The sequence below is a fragment of the Phasianus colchicus genome, chromosome 4, assembly GCF_987193195.1.
Source record: "Phasianus colchicus chromosome 4, bPhaCol1.hap1.1, whole genome shotgun sequence".
NCBI classification, from domain to species: Eukaryota; Metazoa; Chordata; class Aves; order Galliformes; family Phasianidae; genus Phasianus; species Phasianus colchicus.
Genome location: NC_143439.1, coordinates 66,040,815 through 66,065,639, shown reverse-complemented (window position 1 = coordinate 66,065,639; position 24,825 = coordinate 66,040,815). Strand labels below are relative to the sequence as shown.

Here is a 24,825-nt window from a genome sequence, read left to right as displayed (position 1 = left end):
AAAGCTTAGCAACAGCGTTTCCAAGAAGCATTTCAAAACATCATGTAATGCAGTTTTCCCAGATAAATGCTCTCCCCAAATCTAATTCGGTTGGTAAGCATACGGACAAGACCCAGCCAAGGATGCACTGCACAGAAGGCATATTCTGACACAGACATTTTTATCTTTGTTCATCACTTCTAATAAACGACCAGTAAATCACCAAGGTAATTAACTATTAACCCAACCACAACATCTAAGACGCTGTCATCGCTCACAAAACACCATATCTGTAATCATTAAATTATCCACGTTTTCTAAAACACCAGAATTATCGTTGTAATATTACCTTCTCATGAATTTCTTGTGTAGACTGAGCATCACAAAATGCCACTGTGGCTACATCCTTCAGAATAGGCATTTCTACTGTACAATCCCTGCCATCCAGCAATGCTACCAACGGGCGTGGGTGCATGGGCCCATTCATGATCGGAGGTCGAATGCCTACGAAGAAACAGAGAAGATGGGTTATTCAAGCCACAGAAATGTAATAAAAACAGGTTATAGCTAGCCTGCTTGTTCTGATGGCAGAAAAAGATTTCAAGGATTGAAGCTAATAAAAAGAGGAACAAAATCTACAGTCGGTAAAAAAAAGAATATTTCTCACACTAAGAAAAAAAAACGCAGTGGAGGCTCAGGAGGTTGAACAAAGGAAGGTGGTTGAAAACTCTAAGAGAATAAGACAGTGCTTTAAAAGGACACTCTCACTGCTCTGCTGAGAAGTGTCTATGCAACCTTAGCCAAGATCTGTATTTTGATTGGATTCCACACCTTTACGAGCTCCAGATAGAGTGAGAAAGATCTTGCCCAGGCTTGTACATTATGGAGCACTATATGCAATTCAGTAAGGAGCTGAACATTCAATTTACATACAACTATGATCTGCTCTTACTAAAATTTAGCTGAAAAAAAAAAAAAAAGCCTACAACAGCAAAAATGCATATTTACTGAAGATCCATTGTCCAACTATACATGCTTAGTGCTGATCTATGTAGGTCTGCTTCAATTCAGAAGTTTTACACAATGATTTTGTTCGATGATCTAATGCATCATTCTTAATCCACCACTGAAAGCTCTCTGGAAAAATATGAGCAGAATGCTCATCCCTAGACCAGCACCAGACTTGGAGCGTTGGGTAGGTTGATAAATAAATACACATTAAGCATTTGGGGGAAGGAAAAAAACAGTTCAAAGTACAGGCTTCATTTATATCCTCTTTATGGAGTCTTAAAATGAAAAGTAATCCTCATAACAAGATATTCAGAGAGTATCTTTTTACTGTATGGATGCCATAAATATATAAAAGTACTCCAGGGAATAATATTAAACCATTACATTTACACAAAAGCAGTTAAGCGTGGGTGGAAAAAAGGGACTTCCTGAAGAGATAAGGAAAAATGGAAACAAGAATACAGTACATGAATTTTTCCTCTTTCCAAACGAGTAGTTTTAAACACTGCAGAGCAAAGCAAGGTAGATATTTCTTGTGTGCAAATGCAAACGATGCTGCTGTGTGAATTTAAAAATTTTACCTCCTACTTCATAATCCAAATTAGTCCAATATGAATGCAGCTACCCCCCACTAAGGTATCTGAATCCTCTGACAGTGTCAAAAAGTTGCCATCTGCACCGCAAGTCTCAGTTCTGCACACAGGATACTCAGTGAAGGAAACCAGCAGCTGGGGAAAAGGATCTCTGCAGTGAGCAGAGTGAGCAGCCTTACTACAACCTGGCAGTTACATTCTTACAGTTCTTGTACTTGAAAATGACTCAACACGGGTCACTGGAATTTTTCCTGTTTGCTGCACTCCCTGCTAGCACCTGACCTGATGCACCTCTAGCAACCACAGCTTTAATTTGAATGCAATTGCTTAACGTTTCAGATTGCTTATCCAGCAGCAAAGAGCAAAAGAATCTTGCAGACGGTACACAGAAGGACAACAGATCCTCACTGATCCTTCTGCGTTTGGTCACTGAAGTACATTTGGTCTCTTCTCATTCTAGTCCCAGTGTCTGCCAACCAGAGCACAACTGCAGCACTCTCACCATAGCAGACAGGCATTCAGGCATGACAAGCATTCACCTAAATGTTCCATGGGTGCAATGCTCATGAGAAGCACTGTCTGCTGGAAATCCATCAATACCTACCCTCTACTCTAACACGCATCCTTAGAAATGCTACTGGTGCTCAGAAAAAAAAAACAACTCATCCATTATTTCAGTAAATAGCATTTAATATCCCACCAGATATTGTTTATAGAAATCCAGCACCTTGCTAACCTATGTCTGTTCTTACATGCCTGAACCCCAAAATGGCCAAGCAACCTTCAAACAGTCATTGTGAATAAATAAACCGCACACTCATGATGTGGTACAGGACACAAATGCAACACGAACACGCAATACAAATGCTATGTACCAATCTCAAGAATAATTGCTATTCTTTAATGGGAACTTAATTATAAAACCCCAATCTTTAATTTATTTTAAAGCACTCTAAAATGAAGCGTGTTATAGACTTGTTGCATATTTTGGTGTGAAACACGAATTGCACTAATAAAATGCAATTATGCTTTGAAATAAATGTAAAAATGACATTGCAAGCCCTATCCATAGTGAATATAACAACTCTGCTTGCTATTCATGTGAAATGTTAATGGTCATCTTCTTAACCAGGAGTAAAGCCAGGATTTCAAGTTTGAAACCATGTTGAAGTACATAAAATATACACAACTTCACTAGATGTTTAAGATGAAAGAGGAGAAATGTGGCAAGGCTGAGTTCCCTCAGAGATAGCAAAAAGATTTGTCAAGGGAAGAGCCCACGCAGCCCAAACTGGTAACAAGACTAAAAGCCATCCCTCTCAAAAATCATTCTTCTCACTAGAGCTGCCTCAGGAAAACACAAAATACAGCACTGCAAAACACAGCTCTTTAAAATAACAATTTCTGTGAATCACACAAAGGTGCAGCCTGATTTTCCCTTATGCCTTTAAAATGAATGCAGAAGGCACTGCAGAGCAAGCCCCGAAGTACAGCAGAACAAGGAGGAGGACCCTCGGCATTGCTTCCCCAGAACTCAAACTCATCCAGTGACCTTGACCACAAAAAGCCCACAAACCCTGGCTTGCCAAAATCCTTTCTGGACTGCAGCATGACTTCCTGTTGCACAATCTTTCCGCCTAAACTCGCTATCACTGAATCGCAGACAATAACTCAACACTTAAGTAAACTCACAGTAACTTAATCACAGCCACGGTCATTATTTAAAGTTTACATTCGCAGAGAGACGGTTTAACTATGAATCAGAAACGTTTGAACAAAAAACTACCTCCTTCCACCACTGAGCTACATTCTGCTGTTCCTCATCTAGAAATGTCACGCTGCACCACGCAGTCGGTTCTGCAGCACCCACTTGGAAAGGCAGCAGAAAGCAATGTGTGTTTCAGAGCAGTATTTTCCATGCCCCCGTTAGCAGCAAATGATGCAGCTCAGTGCAAGGGAGGAACAGAGCTGTAAAGTAGTCCAAAGCGACATGCAGCAACACAAACACGAAATTCTGTTAAAAAAAAATCATGTCACTTCGCTGGCTTATTAAAGGATATGGTACAGCATTTTATGAAACGTAGATAGCAAAAGGCACACACATCCACCCCCCACATCCTAGATCCTCTGTCAAGGGGAAAACAAGCTCAGCTTATCCTAACGTGAGACTTCCAGGAACCCCCCCCCCCAATCTGACACTTCTTAAACTGAGCCTGACTTCCAGGGTCACGAATTCAATTTCACAGCCCTTTACAATCTTCAGCATTCTGTGGCAAAATAGCAGCCTGTCATCCCATCCTCATTTCCATGTCTTTAACTTTTCTTGCAGCCTCCTATAATCTTGAACCAAAGCTTTTAAATTTCTTATCCGCTGCAACCTCTGAAGCCTGGATCATGTTCAAATATTTACTAAAAAATTAAAACAAACAATACATTAAAGTAACATTAAGGGTCTGACTTGCTCTCACAGAAGCCAGGAAGCTCAATGTTAAAGCTGCTCACTGCATCTGCACCCTTCCCCCTTTGGCTGCTGCTTTTCCTCTACCAGCCACTAACACCCCAGGGAGCACAGGTAGCAGCAGCACACAGATGCACTGTAACCACATGTACCTGGACCCCTCTCTACCACTCCTGCCTTAGCAGGTGAGCAGGGATGGGAGGAGCACCTGGACGCAGTCAGAAGCCTTAACCCTGAGCCTTCTGGTTGGATGGGTACAAGCCTTTAAGGTTATCTAAATGTATTTAAAGAAAGCAAAGGTTTTCCTGACAGCTCAATCCAGCTATGAATGGGTTTGGTACTTCTCCTCTGTAGAAAAATAATCTAGTGCTGAAGCTCTTGTCCTGCCAATGACTGCTAGAGTTTCTCTAAAATAGCTTTTCTGAAATACCAGCAGGTTTAAGGTGCACACAGAGCAGTCACCACACAGCTCATAGCTGCCACAGCCACAGCACAGGAGTGCCTTCTGGAGCTGCAATGTGGGTTACTTGTTCTACAGAAAGGTGGCAAAAGGTTCACATTTTTCTGCTGCTGACTGATGTACCATCGTTAACACCAGATGTCTCTCAAATAAGGTATACACACTAGAAGTAAAGGACACTGTCAGGTCTGGAGGCCCAAAATTTAACCTACCTTTCATTTCCTTATATCTGTTTGCAATAATCCAGTTAATGCTTTAAACGAGTTTTTCTTTTTTCTAAACAAACGCTTCAATTCTTTTTTCTGAAAGGTACACCAATGCCAAGAAGCACAACGCTCAGCAGTAACCCTCTGATGACAAACCAACATCACAAGGAACAGGGGACAGCCCTGGGAAGGAGAGTTTCCATTGTCTCATTTCTGGGGATTCTTACGAGCGCAATGATTCAATAAGCAGGAAAACTCCCTTGACAACATCCTTTCAAAAGGCTTTTTCCTACCAACCCTCCCTTATGCACAGCAGAAACATCACAGTGATTTACACTGTTAAGAAAATGCAAACTGCTGAAAAACCTCATCTCTATCTACAGAAACAAGACCCGAAAATGACAGGTTGGGCATTCAGCTCATTTACAACCTTGCACACATAACATGAAACTGATCCCCTGGGGCACCTACCTTCACTTTGCATTCTTACCTAGGCTGTAACTTTACTCACAGCTGTCACTTACTTACAAGAAGTCCTCAACATTACACGTCCTTTTAAAAATAAACATTAATATTAATTTGAATAAAGAACAAGCTGTCAAAACAAACACAAATATCCCACTCCAAACACGAACGCAGAAGCTGTTCTGAATCAGGTTTGCCAGTGTGCTCTACAAAAATTCCTAGAAGAGGCATACTTCAGAAACATCTCATGGCTCCTGGCATGCATCTCATGCATCTTGCAGCCCAGACTGTGTTTTGGTAAGCTTGGGATACGTGTGCCATGATCTCAAGTGGCACTTTGACTCAAAGCAGAATAAAACTAAAGCACAGACCAGCAGAAATACGCCATAAAGGCAGCACAAGTATAGGGGTCAGTATAATGGATGTAAGAGAAGAGTGCTTACCAGCATGGAAATATGCAACAGAACCATTCTGACTCTGCCAGAATCACATCTAACATCCTTTGTCACCTCCTGTGACTTGGGATGTGGGATGAAGAATTTCGACAGTTGTAGGAGTTCAATAAAGAACACCACCACCAAGCAGAAGAGTAGTAGCTAGCCTTGGAAGCCAGAATTACCTAGGAGATGAATTTATTTATATTCTTTTCTCATGTTTTGTTTCTAGCTATGCTTCTTAAGATTGCAGGAATCTGCTGGAAATAATACAGAAATTAATGGAAAGAGTCCCACACTGATTCCAAAGGAATAAGAACTGGACTTCACAGTACGCACAGAAGAGGAAACCAAACATGAGCTTCACTCAAGCACACATGCGGTCTCCACTGAAGGCTATGGGGCTCAGAGGTAAATGCTATACGTTTTTATTTACCTAAGCTCAGTGAAAAACAAGTCGCCTTCCTTCTTTTAATTTGCAAGAGACCAAGAAAAACACAGGAGGTTTCCGGGGCTGCGCTGACCCAGAGATGTGCTCAGCACTCACACCCACTTACATCCTCTCGCTAATTGCAGAGACCGAAATGCACCCAGCTGCTCTCCAGGACACTCTCAGCTCTCTCCTTACACAAAATACATCAGCCACACCACCAATACTCCCATAATCATCACCCTACTCCACAGGCTTCCACATTTGAGATTCACAAATGCATCACATCATTACTTCACCGCTTGCGAGAATCAGCATGTGTATCCAAGTAGACTGCTACAGCACACAATGCACAGAGTGCTTTAATGCCATTTATTTTCCCTTTTAGGACCAACTAAACAAAGTAATGCAGTGATTTCTATTTAGAAAATGTCATTCTTGTAGGCGTTGGGATATGAGAGTCACGATTCCTCGTTACCTCACCATACTGACACAGAATAAATGTGCCACTCAGGTATTTGTCATAACCATAAGGGCTTCTCGTGCCTTTTTTCATCAGTAGTTCCCAAGCATTTCCTATTAGTTACACGTGTACTTCGAACATCCAGGTGAGAACCGCACGCACTGCGCGTCACAAAATTACTCAACACATTCAGAGCATGCTACAAGGACAGCGTCATCTTCACTGACATTTTTCAGAATCAGAAAGAAAATGGCATCGATCACACCTATTTAGCATCAAATGAACAAGCACTAATAACATGATGACTTACTGCAAAATCTTTTAATTGTCTCTCAAGGCTTAAACAGCAAATCCAATGACAATATTCAGGCACCACTACATCATGCAGTAGAAGTGGGAAGCTTGAGCGTCAGCAGTACAACATGTGCAATGCACAACGCTGCAGAAGCCCTGTTTTGAAGCAACAGATGCATGAAAGCAAACCCCAGAGAAAGGGAAAACAGTTTAAAGGACAGCTGAAAGGTCTGCTTCAAGTATTTTTAGCTTCATTGAGTAATAAGGAAAGGAAGAAAAAGGTGGGGGGGGAAATAACAGTAGTGGTGGAACTGCCCTAGCTGAGCACGCTCGCATTATTTCCATCTTCAGAGGAATCCTGGCTGAGGCTGTGGGTTTGTTCCTTCTAGCTCCAGTTTAAGGATAACTGGTAAGCACCTGCTTGCCAAGATGTTACAGAATCAGCTGAAACCTCTGCAAAATTCAACGCAAGAATCAAAGAAACCAAAGGCTCAACACTTCAGCAGTCGCTCTTGCTTACAACTACTCACAGGCATCCATTTCCTTTACTAATGAGTTCTTTCAAATATCTCTTAATATCTCCAAACCACAGAGCTGGAAGCATGAAGGCAGCTTGCACCAGAGCCATGTGCAGCACACCTGGGCACACAGCTGCTGTCATCTCCTTTGGGGACAGACACCAAGGAGGAGCAGGGGAATGCCACCCGCCTTAACACACACCCAAACTTCAGTTCATGGAACTTGTATCTCAGTCCATAAACCTTATGGATCAGTGAGTGTGACTGAAAAAAAGAAAAAAAAAAAAAAGCCAGTGAACTCCTGCAGGCAGGAACTGGAAAAACAATCTGCTTCAACAATTGCAGCAGGAGCAGCACCATGACCTCCCAGAGCCATTCCAGTAACAATACGGGTCCTGCCAAGGCTTACAGAAACACTTTCCATGGAAGGACACGGGCCTGGAGATTCTGAGGACAGGACACTGAATATAGAGAACAAGCCTGGAACTCACAAGAGCAGGACTGCAAAGAGATGCACCAGCAGCCCTCAACACAGCTTTTCTACCCATGCATTCAAAAATAAAGGAAGCAAGCAATGCTTTAAGTAATAAACCAACAAAACACGTTCTCAGAATCACCATTTTGCCCATGAACTGCATAAAAGCTGAACAGCCACATACCATTAATTTGAAATGTAATACACTCAAGGACCTGCTCTTGATTTGCCTGTAAAATATTAAGTAGGAAGGAATAAAAAGGATAATAAATTCTCTCTCTCCTCCTAAAATGTTTCTCTTACAGTAAGCTGTATTATTACAGCAGGTTTGGATTGTTTTGGCACAATTTAAAGCACCACCTGAGCTATACCTCATCTCCCTGCACTATCAATTCAACCCCTTTCAGAGCACTAATTTCACATTATGTTTTAAAGGCACTGCCAGTCATCCATTACACAAACTTCTGGATCCAGTCTGTCACAGCGATGACTCTGTGCCTTTCTGCATCTCAGACGTGGCACAGGATGCTGTCTCAGAGAAAGAAACCCAATAACCCAAGCAAAGCCAACATCAAAGGCTTCCTTTATTCTGATCCCAAACACTGAAAGCAATTTCTCTAACAGCACACCTGTACTTTGACCAAGAACGTTAAACTATTACCCAGGGCACTCCTTATTTTCCTTATCAAAAAGGGTGAAGATAAGCAAGTGTGGGGCCTTGGATAACCAAATTAGTTTCACAAGGTTTAATATTTTTGAGGTCAGCATAACGTGCTCGAATGAAACTAAAAATAACAGTACTGAAGTGTTCTGCGGGTCAAACACAGTGCTGCTTTCCTTATAACTCTTTCTTTTTAAATAAGGAAAGCATGTGATGCCCTACGCCCTCCTTTCAGCTGAAAATCATGATGATATTTTCATCAACAGTGAAAAAAAATATTCTGATTCTCTTTATTAAGCATGTAAAGAAGGAAGGAAGGCTAGAAAATTCCCCTGAGAATTACAGCTAAAACACTCAAAAGCCTGGGCTATGTATATCTATGTATATCCACACCACACGCACATTCAAGACCAATGCAATTAAAAAGGGAGAACTCAGCACAGTATTACAGTCCCCAGCAAATGACAGCAACTTCCCTCACTCGCACTCCATTCTGTTTTTCCTGAAAGCCATAGCAACTCAGACCATTGCTGAAGCAGTGCAAAGGGCTCCTTAAAGCTCTTGTGATCCCTTGATCTTTTGGGTTCCTCCCACAGCCACTGACCTCTGCTGCTCTCGGTCAATATATGAAGATGGCTGATGACTGCAACAAGCTAGAGAACAGCTCATGAAAACGGGAAACTGAGGAAAGCTGTGGCATAATGGAACCAAAGCCCTGCACGTCCGAGGCAGGCTGCTCAACCCTAACCCACACCAAGTGAACTGAGCTTGAATAAATAGGATTTCCTAAAGAGATGTTCATTTTGAAGGTAAGCAAACAGGATGTATGAAAATGACAAGCTCGCTGAGAACGGGCCAGCAACAACAGTCCAAGCGCCAAGTAAAACAGGCAGTTTAAGGCAAAAGCTGACTTTATGTTATCATGTTACATTTAATCATAACATAATAAAAGCCATGATGTAAGAGAGTTGCTATACAGAACTTTTCTTCAAGCAGATTTTGAGTTTCAATTACAAAGGCTGTCGTCCCAGTATCACAGTTAAAGCCGTCCTGAAAAACAGTTAAACTCAGGACTCATTCCCATGGCTCAATGGGAGAAGCAAATCATTTCTTCCCACATACACCACACACTAAAGGGGCTTGGAGAAGGTTTTTGAAGGCTTTGTTTCCACTGAACTGGTGAAAAGCCGGAAGTGTTTAAAAAATGACCCAAAGCTGCATTTTTCATTGGGCTTTATAACATTTCTTTTCGTCTCTCCAATTTAACCATTTTGAACTTGGAAAGGGCTCACTCACAAGCATAAGAATGCCTTGGCTGCAGATAAAGGCTTCTAATTATTTTTCAGGGCACAAATCACGTCCTATCTCCCTGTATCACATAAAACATTAAACAGTGCTAAAAGCATCAGTCACAAAGAAGTGTTATAAAAGGAATTACTGACTCTATTAAGAGCTACAAAATCTTAAGGCAAAAGGGTATCCCTCCTTCGTCATACAGACAAGGATCCCTTAGCAGCTAATCCTTCCTACAGTGTATTTCTTGTCTCTTTTAGCACCACGTTTTGGAAAATGAATTTGCCGTTACCTTTCCCAGCAAACTGACAGCCTGCACTCTTATTCTAGCTTTTTCCATCCACGCTTTAGCTTAAAAACAAAAATAAAACAGTGAGTTTGTTACAGCTCCTGCGTCACACAGCGTGCGGGTAGAGACGTTTATCAAGCTGCCCACAGCACGCGTGTGCATCACAGAAATGCCACCTCTCCCTCTTGGTGACAGCCTCAGAATTGTGCAGCACTGCAGCTCCTGGGAATGGACAGTATGGGAATCACAGAATCATAGAATGGCCTGGGTTGAAAAGGACCACAGTGATCATCTAGTTTCAACCCCCTGCTGTGTGCAGGGTCGCCAACCACCAGACCAGGCTGCCCAGAGCCACATCCAGCCTGGCCTTGAATGCCTCCAGGGATGGGGCATCCACAACCTCCTTGGGCAACCTCTTAATGAATAACCCCAGCAGCTTCCTTCCACTAGCAGGATAGAGAGTGACTGAAGCAATGAGAATGGATACTACACAGATGCAACAGTGTCCAAAATAAGCAGCTCTGATCTGTAGATCTGCTACATACTCAAATTAGAAACACAAGGAATGTCAGTACTGGGACATATTACTGTGTGTAGGGAAGTTTGCATGGGCATCACATGTCTAAAAGCAGTCACAGTAAGCACTCCAATCGCTTGTTCTTTCACCAGAGTAAATTCAAGGCAATCTCAGTCCTTACAGTATTTTCATTAAAGATTTTATTCCAAAAGCTCCATCTTATTTCTTTCTATCCCTCCTGCGTCAGGACTCTCACCCCAGTTTCAAAAGGAAGAGAGGAAACAAGTGCTGAGAACAGCAGATGAAACCTGGAAAACAACTCAGTAAAAAGTCAAAAAAAAGTGATCCTCTGGACGAGGATTATTTATTGGGCCTGAACTGCAAAGCTGATAAAATACCTACAAAGAGTGAATTAATCAGGTAGTGTTTTAAGAGGCAACTCCAGTTATACGTACTTACGTATTTTTAAAATCATTAGCAGGATTATTTCTTTAAAGAGGCTACAACACTGCAGTATCTGGTAACGCGTGGGGGCTTTTCTGAATTGCTGCTCAAGGTGAGAGAACTGACGGCCTCCTGGCTTTTTCCAGTGTCTTCATCAGAACTTTACTTTCCAAGTCCAATGAATACTGGGTAATTTTGTAGCCCAGTTGCAACATATCAGCTTCTTAACAAAATATTATTAAACACATTTATTGCGTTATTCCCTCAAAACCAGCCAGCGTTGTGGCAGGCACTGTATGAAGCCAGAGAACAAGAACGTCACGGCAGCCAAACAGTCTGCACAATGAATGGAAACACAGCACAGCTAATAAAAGCCCACTCGTTTTTCCCTTTAAGAACACAAACCTTTTTCTGGTTACAATTTGACACCTGTCTGTGTTTTGATACATGTTCCTTCACACTTGTTTTATAGGTACTTTCCAGAAGGCTTAAATAAAATAATCAAATTAAGCTGGACTATTTGTTCCTTAACACATGTTGAACAGAGCACTGGGTAACGACTTAATACAAAAATACTAAAAGCACAACACAAGCAACAGTGTTTCCCTCTGGGAGGCCTGGCAAGAACCCACAGAAGACTATGGGAGTATCCTTGATTTTGATGATACAAGCATCCAACCTGTAAATAAATGAACAGAAGACAGACAGACATTCTCTTCCCAGCACTGCACAGAGCTGGGATCAAGTGGCAGCAAATGCAGTGAAGCCAGCTCTGTCCTGAGACCTGGGGGCACCCAACCCCAAACCACACAACTGGCATCAGCTGTGCAAACCTACATTCCCCACCAGACTGAACTGCTGAGCTGGGTGCACCGCAGGGTGAAAATTGAGAACAAATAAACAAGCAATCCTGACAAACAAAAACACAGCAAGAAGTTATGAATGAATTGGGCTGCAGAGAGAAAATGGAAGAGGAACTCAGTCTAATCAAGAAAAGTCACAATTCTTGATTATGGGGATTAAGCCAATCTGCAGCTTTCCATCCACCCCTTCACCCCCCCCATGGTTCTGGCTGCTACTTTTCCATGATCAGCAATGCCATCAAGAAATGATGGGGAGGGGAAAAAAAATAAAAAGCAGTTTACAGCAGGCAGGGAAAAAACAGATCTCATCTTCAGCTACTCTAACAACTACATAGAGATGGGAAAAGATGCAAAAGGGTGAGACATGTTTGTTTCTCGCTCTTAGCAGGTCTATTTGTTATGAGAGAATGGAGAGGGTGGGAAAGTGGAGAGAAATGGTTACACTGTGTATGAGGAGCTGTCACACAGGAAGCAGCACAGCCCAACTTCTTTCACAGCTGCACTGCGGGCAGTGAGAATCTGATCTGCAAACTGCCAAAAGCACGTAAAGAAGCCCTCATCTCTGCTCCTAAACCCCTCACCTCCAAGAAAACCACTCACAAACAACATGAAAGCCCAGAAGAGCTCCAACAGAGGAGTTTGGTATGAACCAAACCATTGATTTTTCAATGAAACTATTTAAATCAAGCTTTCAATATTAAAACATGGGGTTTATACCTACAGTGTTCTGTTTTCTGATCATTTATTTTTAAAAATGTGGAGAAATTAAGAAAAAGAAATGGGCCATACTGTGTAGGACCACGAAATAGCGCTCATGGAACACGCATTGTGAAACAGATCCTGAAATGAAGCATTTGAAGCCTGGAACAGGATGGAAAAGCATAAGCCAAAGTAAATTAATTCAAATCTTATTTCTATTCCACATATCCAATCTGTATAAAGCTCTCCAAACAACGCTCTGAACTATTAGAAATTAAAATGAGATTCGATCCTAAGGAACTTGAAAGCAACTACGTCGAGAGCAAACAATCTGCACCTGCTTATAATATGTCTTCAATTAGTTATTTAGTTACCTACACTTAAAATAGCCCCTACTCTTAACAGTTTCACATTTCTAGAGATGTGAACACGCACTGACGGCCCAGCTATTCTTCATTATGGAGACACAATGGTGAGATTTGTTTCTCTCCCAGCAGCAGCCCCTGACGAAGCGTGCATCACAGCACCGAGAACAACGCCGCAGCCATCGTGGCCAGGCTGCAAGTTGCCTTTTGCCCATGCAGAGGTATTTCAGAAACCCGTCAGCCAAAGTCACGGAGCAATGGTGGAAGTATTCCTCCTTCACTACTGATCAAAGCAAGCCTCTGACTTTCTTCCATGCAGAACGTGGTACATCTCACCAAGCATCATCCATCCCTTTTAAAAAAGTACATTTTAACCACCTAAGATAGAAAGAATGATAATTTATGTTGAGTCAGAAAGCATGCGAGTATTAATGATGGGGAACGATGAAGAACATAAATGGCTTCCATTCTCACATTGAAAAACAAGTACCTGCAAATTAATGTTAAAGGCAACCGGTCTACAAAGCAGCCATGTTTCCATGCCAACTGATCACAGAAATACACATAATTCAACAGAAAATGAATAACCTACCAAACAAGAAAATTAAAAAAAAAAAAGCAGAAGTGCTGGAAATCAAGATTCTGACCATACCCAACTATTTTACAAGAATAGCAAGGAACACAACAAAGGATGCAATTTAAGACATGAATGGTATACAGCTAATGGCACTTCATCATTACAATACTTGTAAAAGCTGTCATTCTCAAGTCAACAAGAAAAACAGGATACAGAACACCTCTATTAGGAAGGAGGGAACACTCGCACAATAGCAGCAATTCTTACAGAGGTTTCACAGTTGGTAGACATGAAAGCCAAGTTACTATTCAGTGCACATCTTTCATTAGGATTTTATTTTCTGTCTTCATCGAAGGTCTTGTTTTTTGTTCCCTATTCATACCGAGTCACACTGGGGTTCTGCAATCAGGCAGCAGAGCTGCTTGTAGAGCGAGGCAGTTTGCTGCGTTCCCTGCTAAATCAGATGTTGGGAACAAACACACCCCATCTGCACACAAGCAGCTTGCAGAACGATGCACACACACCTGATGTAATTAGAAGTGCTTATGTATATGAACATATATGGCTTCACAATTGATAAAAAACACGCTACCGCTTTCTGCGCTACAGCAAAAATAAGTTTGATGTTCACACAGGGAATTAAGGCATATATACTCCACATACGTATGCATACGTGTGTATAGATGTGGAATAAGCAGGCTTATTTTACGCAAGGAGGCTGAGAAATGTGAAATAGAAAAGAATGCTACATGTCTAAATATAGCCCGTTCCAAGATACTGACGCTTATAGCCAATAAAACCAGCAGTTCAAGTAGCTGCTCTTTACAGTGCAGAGAAATAAATAACCTCCAACTGAAAGGTCCATAAAACCCATGTTCTAAGAGAACACAAACTGAAAATGGCACAGCAGATTTGTTTCTTAATATGTCTTCATTTTAATCAAGTAAGCAACAGTGCTTTTCTTCCCATATAGTTCCTGAAAACATATAAAAAGGTATTACAGGCTTAGAACCGATGAAAAATTACAGTCACAGAACTGGAAATCCCACCAGCAGCACATCTCAGAGCATTTGCATTTTACTGTTTTGCTGCACTTTGCGTGAGAATGGAACATTACAGGCGCCCACACTGATCCCACTGACTTCATCCTGATGTGAATGTACAGATTACTTGACAGCAGGCCTACACACTGCTTGGAAAAATGCAGCTTACATACGCTGTAATCTGAGTTCGTTTACTAGCTACAGTGCATGTAAGGACCTCAGCAACACCAAGGAACGAAGGGGAATAATTACATGGCTGTGTCTGAACCCATCCATACAGCATGAAAGATCATTTCCCCAGTGATCTTCTTTTGCCAATTCGGATCTCAGCAAAAATGGAATTTTTAGAAGCGAAAGCTGCTTGCCACACTTTTGACTAAGCATCAATATTGAAAAGCCAGATGTCCTCCTATAAAGATATCACCACTAAAGGTGAAAAGACACTCTGGTAGGAATGCACTAACCCAAAAAGCTCTTCAGTCACTAAGATGATTTTCAGTAAGAACGGTGTTTATACAACAGCCCAAGAAACCACAGACTAAACATAAAGCATCTCTGAAATTCTCTAAGTTTCTGACTGCACTACTGAAGCTCAAGAATGAACATTCACCTGGCTAGAAAGGTCACTGCTACGCATGGCTCCTCATGCAGAAAACTACTATTTTGAGGCAGCACACACTGCATTCTTCTTGGAGAATCAGAAGTAAAAGAAATGACGACGTGCTCAGAGCAGACAACTGCACACCAGCTCCCTACTGCCGTGTTTCAGAAGGAACAGGGGTGGCAAAACCATCAACAAAGCAAGGATTATGAGAGCAAACAGCAACGCTTCCACGTTCAGCAATAGCTGCCGCCCAGCCTTGGACAGCAGTGTGTTTATCCAAAGGAACGGAAGAATGCTGCCCTGAACTTGCCCATTATCCCACAGCAAAGGTATTGTGGGAATGTTAACTTTCACCTGGCTGACTTCCAGATGCCGGCAGGAAAAAACGCCCTTTTCAAATTTTAGCCAACTGAAGAATACTCTGCATTTTTCACATTTTCCAATTATTCCAAGCTATGTATAAACACAGGCATTGAACGAGATCCATACAAAACGTATGTAGTAACAGTCGACTGCCCTGCGAAAGACTGAATCAAGGGGTCCCTGGTCCAAACCAAGCAGCCAATATTGTATTTCACCAGCCACAACAGCGTTTCAAAAAACCAGCACATTTCCACAACAACAGAAATGTCTGCCCTGTCCGTAAGAGCTCTTATTGGACAGAGCAGGTAGGAATTAAGAAGGAGCTCTGGTGATTTCAGCTATATGGTGCAAACCTGTCACCACGTGATGAAGACGATGTTTGAAGCCAGCATTCTGCCGCACAATTAACAAGAGGAAATTCATCTCCCTTACGTACGTAACGTCTGAACAGGCCCCAGCACAGAAACTGCAGCACAGCAACTGCGCAGACTGGGGAAGACCCCAAAAGACAACTTGCAAAAATCCCCTCTCTGTGTTAAACAGCAGGCGTTTCTCTTGCTCTTTTCCATCTGGCACTTCAAGGAGCTGTCTGTACTTAACAGTCGTCTTGAAGTTTTTAATAGTCACACAACGTGCAAACTCAAATCGAAAGAAATTATCCCACAGCACTTCTCTTCCGAAGATCGGCTGTTAAGCACAAATAGCTCACATCCGTGCCTGCACTCCAAACCTCTGTACCTCAGTGATAAATGAGGAGCCTCAGTGCTGGCACACAGCAGCACTCAGTGCAGCGTGCGGAGCCGCAGCACCTACCAGTATTTTGGTTGTCTCTTTTCTGTCAAGTTAATCGATGAACTAAAACTTCCCAATTCAAACACACAAGAAGAAGAGCTTTACTAGCAGAAAGAACATTTTTTATTTGACGAAAAGCATGCCCTTCAATCACAGCAGAATATTTTGGACAGCTGAGCCCAGTCAAACTCTGGGCTGTACATTCCTCAGTGCATTTACTTTAATTCAGTTCTCAACTGAAAAGATGCTGTCTCACCTCCCAAGCCATTTACTTGTGCTAAAATAACAATGCCTACCAAGCACCAGTTCAAAGCACTATTACTAAGAGAATCCTACTGGAATGAGCTGCTTTCACAAGAAGATGGGGCACAGAAGTGCAAGAAGAGCACCAGGACCAAGCAGGTCATTCTGCTGTCCTTGCCCAATGCACTAAGCACTGTTTTCTACTACTTGTTTCACTTCTCCAAGCACTAATTTGACCCAACTTTCCCTTGAAGTCAGCAAGTCCATGTTTTCTTACTTCAGTACTCACCTAAGACTTCTATAACCAGAAGAGGAAAAAAAAAAGATAAGGGCCCTAAAAGGTAATTTCAGTTCTCACGTTAGTCGTTAACTTCCTAATAAACAGAATCATAGAATGGCCTGGGTTGAAAAGGACCACAATGATCATCTCGTTCCAACCCCCTGCTATGTGCAGGGTCACCAACCAGCAGACCAGGCTGCCCAGAGCCACATCCAGCCTGGTCTTCAATGCCTCCAGGGATGGGGCATCCACAGCCTCCTTGGGCAACCTGTTCCAGTGCCTCACCACCCTCTGGGTGAAAAACTTCCTCCCAATATCTAACCTAAACCTCCCCATCTCAGTTTAAGACCATTCCTCCTTGCCCTATCACTATTCAACAGTCATAAATAGGAGCTTCAAGTTCTTCATACAGAGGTACAAACCCCACACAGAACATCCCATTAGAACACCAAAGCACATGCATACACAACAACACAGATGCTCAATATACAGCAATTGCAGAGTATCGCATTCTGGTTCAGTTTCTCCAGTTCCTAAATCCCTTAATGCAAATATGAAAGATGCAGTTTACACTTAAACAAGAGTTCAAACAGCAATGTGCCAGCTTAACAAACCTGACTGAAAATTGTACTTCATTAAGTAGGAGCAGTTTCCCAGGTATCACAAAGTGTGTTCACAGACTGCTGCTTTCACTATGCATTTCTGTGATCAAAGAAATCTAAGGTATGACAGAGGAACCTATTTATAAAAATAATCCATTTGATGCTCATTTTGAATTAGTCTTCTAAAATGAAAACTAATCTTCACTAATTCTCTTTGATAGTCTGAGAGCTACATGATTCTCGAGGTCCTTTTCTTTTTTTAACCCGCACAAACAAGCAACCCATCCTCGTTTCAATAGCTGCTACAAATGCACAGGCCACAATTTGAAAACTACATCATTTCTACACAATAGTGTCCTTCAGAGAGCCAAAAGTAAACTTCATTTACTATTTCTTGATTTTTTTTTCTTTGACTTTTGTAAGTATAAGAAAATATTTGCCTTTTAGAACATAAGCACTGATTTTGTCAGTTTTTTAATGAAGCTGCAAAGCTCAGGAAAAAATAAATAAATCAAAAAACCAACAAGAACAAGTTAAGAACAAACCCAAGTGAAGACAGAAGCAAAATTATAGAAAGAAAGGCAAAACAAAATAGCAGAACTCGTGTACTTTAGGTTCTCAATGTTATGCACTTTAGTCACAGCTCTAGGAAAGTGAGATTCGTGACTTTGGAGAGTTCTCACAATCTTAATTCTCCCATCTAACAGACAGAACTTGTTCCTCAATTGCAGGTACTGAGCCAAAGCAACCCCTGGACAGAATTCTAGCACCAGGGTTATGCTACAGTAACACAGGCTTAGCACACAGGTTACAGCTGGATTTGTCAACTCACTCCAGTTCCCTTTGGTATCAATTGGAAGGGGAATGACTCAACATCCTGCAGAATCAGAAATCAAAATCTGTGAGGAAAAGAGAAGTTGTGGCTGCAGCATAATGTTCTCCAAATTCCTACTTAAAATCCCTTTCTATTGCTTGCTCTCACTGCTGAATGCATAATGCCAGATTTGAATTTTAGATGGCTGCAGGGTGGTCATGAGATAAATACCAAGTGCATTCGTCTGCCTCTGTATTTACAGTAAGAAGGAAAGTCAGCTGGACTCAAGGACTCAAAACATGAAGCCTTTTGAGTGTGGTAAGAGAAAGCCCTGAACAGAGGGCTGCCAAATACAAACAACATACACAACTGAACCCGAAAGGCAACGCATTGTGAAACCCTTACAAAACCATACAACGCTATGGGAATTAAGTAAACTTCAAACTCCCCTGCAATACCCTCATCATAGCTAATTTGTGATTTCCTGTACTCGCAGTACTAACAGCACAATGGAGCCTCTATTGTGAGCCTCCTCCCACAAGCCTTTAAAAAAATGCAAGACATTCTTTTTATCTAGACTGGCGTGGCTGAATACATCCAGCTCTGTGCAGATAAAGCAACATCTAAAAAAATAACCTTCTTTCTTCTAGAAAAAAATTAAAAAAACCAACAATCTGATGTCTATTTGCGCTGACTGCAGAGATCAGAGGAGTGGAGCTTTGGCTGCACTGCTGCCCAGCAGCCTCACGTAGGGCAGAGGCAGGAAGCTGCTGTAGTTGTAGGGTAAGGAGAAAAGGTTCCTCAGCTGCAAATCCAACACAATTTTAATAGGTGTCAGCAATCTCATCAGAGCTGAAAAACAAAACACCCACAAAAGTTCAGCAGAGCCAATGAATGATGTGACCACAGTACTGGCTACAAATGCTGACTGAGGGTGAAGGCAGCAAGTCCTGTAGGTGCAAATAATCAAGTATACTGAGGTACTGGAAATGGGTTCTGCATTTTTTCATCTTAAAGCATCCCAAAATCAAATGCAAACAAACTAAAAATATTTTCTACACCAAAATCCTGTAGCAGAAATGAATGGCTGAAAGGTTGGCGCAAGGTATTTTAAAAAGGATCTCCATTAGCAGAGGAGAATACAGTGAGGATGAAAAAAATTAAACATAAAATGCTGCAGTGGGTTTGGTCAGCACCTTCAGGATCTTCCTTACCCCAAAACAGCACATTATGAGAAAGACGTTGCAGCCAGCATGGGAACTCACGCACACAGCACAACTACTGAGAATTGCTTCTCTCAGTAATGCTGATTACATGAACGGGAAAATCAACTACATGAGCAAGGCCTTGATACACATTAATACTACTCAGTGGAGCAGCAGACACACATTAAGATGGTTGGTAGACCACAAATGTGAAAACGCTCATTATCCGGTCGAAAATAAACAGCTTAACATATCTACTACAACACATTAAAGAGAAAAAATATTTAAATACCAGTTTAAGAGTCTGGAGACTGGCTTGTGGTTATCTCTCCTAAACACTTCAGTCCTGCATGACTCTGCAAAGACTGAAGCTATGTACTCAGCAAGAGACAAACTAGCTGCAGCCATCTGATGAAATCTGACACATTCAGGAATTTTGACGAAGAGCTTCACACCAGCATCTGCTAAGCCAGGCATTTTCTTTACAGGACTGAGGATGCCCAGCTGCAAATACACAAGAGGCAGAGGTAATTTTGGACAGTTTACCTTTAAGTAAGGGCTTGAGTCTAAAAATTCATGTTAGGATAAAATTCCTACAGAAGCCAGTAGGAACTCTGTGGTTGTAGAATAAAGGTAGTGGGATCTGCAGAACAGTGAAGCCCCAGCCAGCTGTCAGCCCTGCGGCACTGCCTGACTGTGTGGATGACTAACAGCTGATGGGATGACGAGCCCTCCCCGCAGCCTCCTGCAGTCAGCCCAGCAGGAATAGGAGCAGGCACCTCTATACAGCTCCCTTCTGCCTGCTTCTGACTAAGCCAGGAGCTGTAGGAACAGCCTGCAGAGGGAGAAAAGGCAGAAATACCCTGCAGCACTGCTTCTTGCCTGGCTTTCTTCTGACTCCCTCACACAGTGGCTGGCTGTGATGCAGGATAGCGTGGCCACATACAGGCTCTCCTACGTAAGAAAGGAATGCAGGTCAATGGAAATACAGCAGGGAGAGCATTGGAGGGTTAGATCTGTTGCTGCCCAGTAGTCACAGGCTAATTGCTACTGATGACGTTTTGGAGAACACAGAGACAGGGACAACCCCTCATGTGGCAGCAGGAACAGTCAGCCTGGCTTCCTACGGCTTCAACATGAGCAGAATAGAAGGCAGAACTGCTCTCTGGCTACCACCAGAACTCATCTGTCCTAAGACACTGCTCCTTTACCTACACTGAGTTGGTTCTGACTGCCCAAAGTGGATGAGATGGGGCCCTGCATCCTTCTTGCAAAAGATCAGACATGCAGAGCACTGGTCAGTGGCTGGGAAACCACAGCCATTTCTCACTTTGGGAGATCAGATGCCAATCGAGCATGGAAGCTGGCAAAAACTGTGCTTGAGGGGCAGCAGAACAATTCTGCTCCTCCCATGTTCCACAGGGCAGCGTGAGAACGAATGGCTGAGCTCCCACCAGGTGCCCCCACAGCCCATATTGTGGAGTATGCCATGTACAAGACACAACCAATGAACAAATACTGGCACTGTTCAGGAAGGCAGCGCAGGGCACATTCAGTAGTAAGAAAACACAGACCCTACACAGGGATCTGAATTGTGGCTCAGGTCACAAGTGACAGATGTTTCCCTGCTTCCTTCCTTGCTGTGGGGTGGGATCAGAGCTCCCCTGACGGGACTGAAAGGAGGAGGGCAGCTCTGAATTTGGGCACACACAGAATCAGACAGCATGAACAGCTTCCATTCCAGACTTACATAACTCAGCTGGTGGTGACACAACTCACTGAAAGTTATTTGGGCACAGATAAGGGACATCCACTGACCTGTAAAAGGAGCTATTAAGATATGCCTTAAAGTACCTAACGTAAAGCAAAATTACATAATCGCATTACCTCGTGTTTTAATACTGAATGCTTTCACATGTGACAGAAATAAAAGCTTTCTGTTATTATTAAAAAAAAAAAAACAAAAAAAATCCCTCAAGTTTGTAAGTACTGCCTGCAGCCCCGTGTTTGCTTTCTGTGTTGTCTTGAGCAAATCCCTCCTGGCTGACTAGAATGGCAGGTGCACTGCAAGGAAGTCCCTCCAAAGCCCCTGAAAAAAAGCGAAGAAGAACAAAAGATAGAAATACAGAAATGAGCAGTGATCACCCAAAACATACACCAACGTGATTTTTTTCTACAGGGAATTCAATTTTAACTTGAGGTTTTTCTGCAGGCAGCAGCTACAAGAGGCACAAATTAGATGAGCCCTGGGACTGCCTCAGACTCCTGGAGGAAGCAGATACAGTCTCTGGTCGGGCTGATCCCTGGGGAAGATGGGCTGAGAAGTGCTGCATGCTGGGAGAGATCCGATCCCAACCACAGCTCGGGGATCCCAGCACCTCCCAGGACTGAATGCTCCCAGACAGAACTGGAAACATTCGTTTTAGATTTGGCTGTATTGAGTGTTTGCTGTCTTCTCTCGATCGCACAAAAGTTGAAATGAATCATCACCTTTGCTGTTAGGGCAGCTGGGAAGAAAGACGTAAAAGCACAGCTGCCTTCCAAAACTGTAAATCCTGTGCTGTCTGGGTGTGAAGAAGTGTGTGTGGCAGAGGAACTGAGGTTGAAGGGCCATGTAGTACAACTTTTATCCTCACCTTAAATTTTAGGGCACATATTAAATGTGCAACTCCACCTCCCCTCCCTCACTAAATAAATAATGATGGGGCCAGAAGGTTAGGGAGCCTCAGCTGAGGCTGCTACACTGTGATTTGAGAGCTTGACACATGCTGCACAGTATCACCTCATCAATGTTCCCAGCTGGCCTGGGAGGCAAAAACCTAAATATGATTCTTAAAGGCAGGTCTACCACACATACAGCTGCCCTGCTTGGGTACATTTCAAGGAACAGCTATTACAAATTCATCGTGGGTGCTGAGAGACAACATGGCCACGAGCAATTGTAGTCCAAAGTATTTGCATGCCTTTGAATAAGAGCTGGATTACACATAAGCAAATTAAAGATCACATTGCTTCTCAGGAGATTTTACTCAAGACATTTAAACCCGTGTCTTTGCACACACTTATCACTGCCCAAACTATTTTTTTTTTTTTTGCTAAGAAGGCAATTGTTTCATAGTCTATTGAGGTAAGGGTCAGTTTTGTCCCCAAAAAGCACTCCCCTGAGCAGACACCTCACTGTAGTAGTGGCCCTCTAATTGCTAAGGAGGGACAGACTTCATGCCTCAGAACACTGGCAAGCATCCCGCTGTATCCATACGATGATGCTTCACGGGATCCAGCCCAGCCCTCATCTCCGGGATCACACTTCTGGCTGAGCGCTGTGACCACGCTGCAATAAAACTCCAACTCTTAGGAACAGGGAATTGAAGCAAATTGAAGCACTGAGCATTTTTAACAAAGAGCAGATGCCATTTATCTCTGTGATACAGAAGGACGAGTCAAGAGCTAACCGAGCTGACAAACGTAAGGACACTTGTAATTTGTTTTGTCACGCTATCAGGAGCTCCACGCGATGATAAAGCATCACACGGCCGCAATATTTACGATGACGAGCTCCGTACAAGCAGTGCTTTGTGTGCTCAATGGCTGCGTGCTCCAGCTCCTCCGTGACTACGTCTGACAACGCTGAACTGAAACATTCACAAAGGTGATTGTAGTGGTTTCATTTCCCAACAGTGCTTCCATTGACTGAACTCCTCTGCTGAGCGTGACTAAAGCAATTCTTGGGGCTGTTACTCTATTTGCCAATTCAGTCATTAGATAACGCACTGCCTGATGGAGAAATATTGAACCTACAGTGTTTTGGGAGGGGAGGGGCTGCTGTTTGCATCAGGACAGAAACTGCACCACTTGCACTGCACCAACTGATGCCACCAAACAAACACAAACTCCATCCCCCTCCCCAGCATTATTTTGCATTAACAATGACCCAAACAAGGCAACAGCTCAACTCCTCAATTTCCCCCTTCTATCTGCTTATGTCTCACATCATAAATCCCAAATTCCCAGCCTAGAGAGCCAGGGGGCAGGCTGAGGGCTGCCTGTTTCATTTGGTTCTGAAATACAGCAGCAAACTGCAGCTGGATCAAGCATTCTGGCTCCAGACCTCTCTCCCAGTGGCTGATGTGCTAACAGACCAAATTGGTTATTCTTCACCAAATGTTACAGAACTGAAATATTGAAACCCAGCTGTCTCTGGGGGGGGGGGGGGAAGTGGGGGGGGGCAAAGGGGGGTCAATAAAGAGCAGCACTAGGAAACAAACCAAAGTTAGGTCTGGGTTGCTATTTCACATGCTTGCTTCAACAACACAAAGCTAAAAATAGATAAAACAGATAAGAATACAGAACAAAGAGATGCACTGGACAATTATCTTCCTGCCAGCACGATCTACTCAGTAACAGGCTTCTTAACCCTTTTTATTTATAAAAGAACACCGATTTTAAAGCAATGACGAATAAGCTTTTGACTTAGAACAGAAATTATTTCAACACAAATTCTATTTTTCTTTGTGCTTTCTCGTTCTCTCCCCACACGGACACAATGGGGAGATTGAAGGTATTTTAATAGGGCACCAGGCTCTTTGCCATGGGGCCGGAATACGAAATGAGACCATTCCCACCTCGTAAGGCCCTGGAGATGGAACGGATGTGTTGAAAACACGAGCGCACACCACAAATATCAGAGCCCGTTTCAATTCCGTGGGCAAAAAGTACACATCGGGCGCAGTTTATTAGGCCTCGTTATTTCCAACGAGGCCGGGGAAGGGGGGGTGTGATTATCTCGAGCTGCTCCACCGCAGCCCCAAAGCAAACACCGCTCCAGATAAGGGCAGCGGTTATGAAAACGTTCGATTGTTTCATTCCAGCTACAACAGGTGAAGCGGCGCGGGCTGCTGCGACTCAACGCCCGGAGTTCGGCGTTTTAAGAGGGAAACAAAGCAGCGCAGCGGAGCGGGCGGTAAACAAGCGGCCGCAGCCCGCCTTCGCCATCAAGGCGGCGGTGTTTATAAACAGCCCGACGTTGTGTGCGGCGCGCAGACACGCGGCCAATTCCCCCCTCCAAGAAGCGAAGCCCAGGGCGGCCCCGCAGCGCCGCGTCACCCCGCGGCCGCGCAGCGCCCGGAGCGCCGCGAGCAGCGCGGGCCGATGGGGGGGGCGGGGAAGGGGCGCCGTGCCGCGCTCCGCTCCGCGCACTTTCGGCCGCTTCCAAACTTCCTGCTCCGGTCCCCCGCCCCACGCGTTCATTTTGATTTCGGTGCCTCCGACCGTAACGGTAACGCTACCAGATTTCAGCCCCGCTCGTCGGACGTCCGCACGCCGCGCCGCCGCCTCCCCGCTCCCCGCACGCACAAAGCCCGCGGGCCCCTCGCACCCCCCCGGCCC

At 43.4% G+C, this 24,825-nt stretch overlaps 1 protein-coding gene across 6 annotated transcripts in view; it reads right to left on the bottom strand.

Moving 5' to 3' along the window:
* CTBP1 (C-terminal binding protein 1) overlaps positions 1–24,825 on the bottom strand; it is a 219,733-nt gene that overhangs the window by 36,062 nt on the left and 158,846 nt on the right. For all 6 annotated transcript variants that reach the window (XM_031588247.2, XM_031588248.2, XM_090139785.1 and 3 more), the window contains one exon: positions 329–483. In XM_031588247.2, the coding sequence (XP_031444107.1) occupies positions 329–483 (155 nt within the window). Of the gene's footprint in view, positions 1–328; positions 484–24,825 lie in introns of those variants that run through there.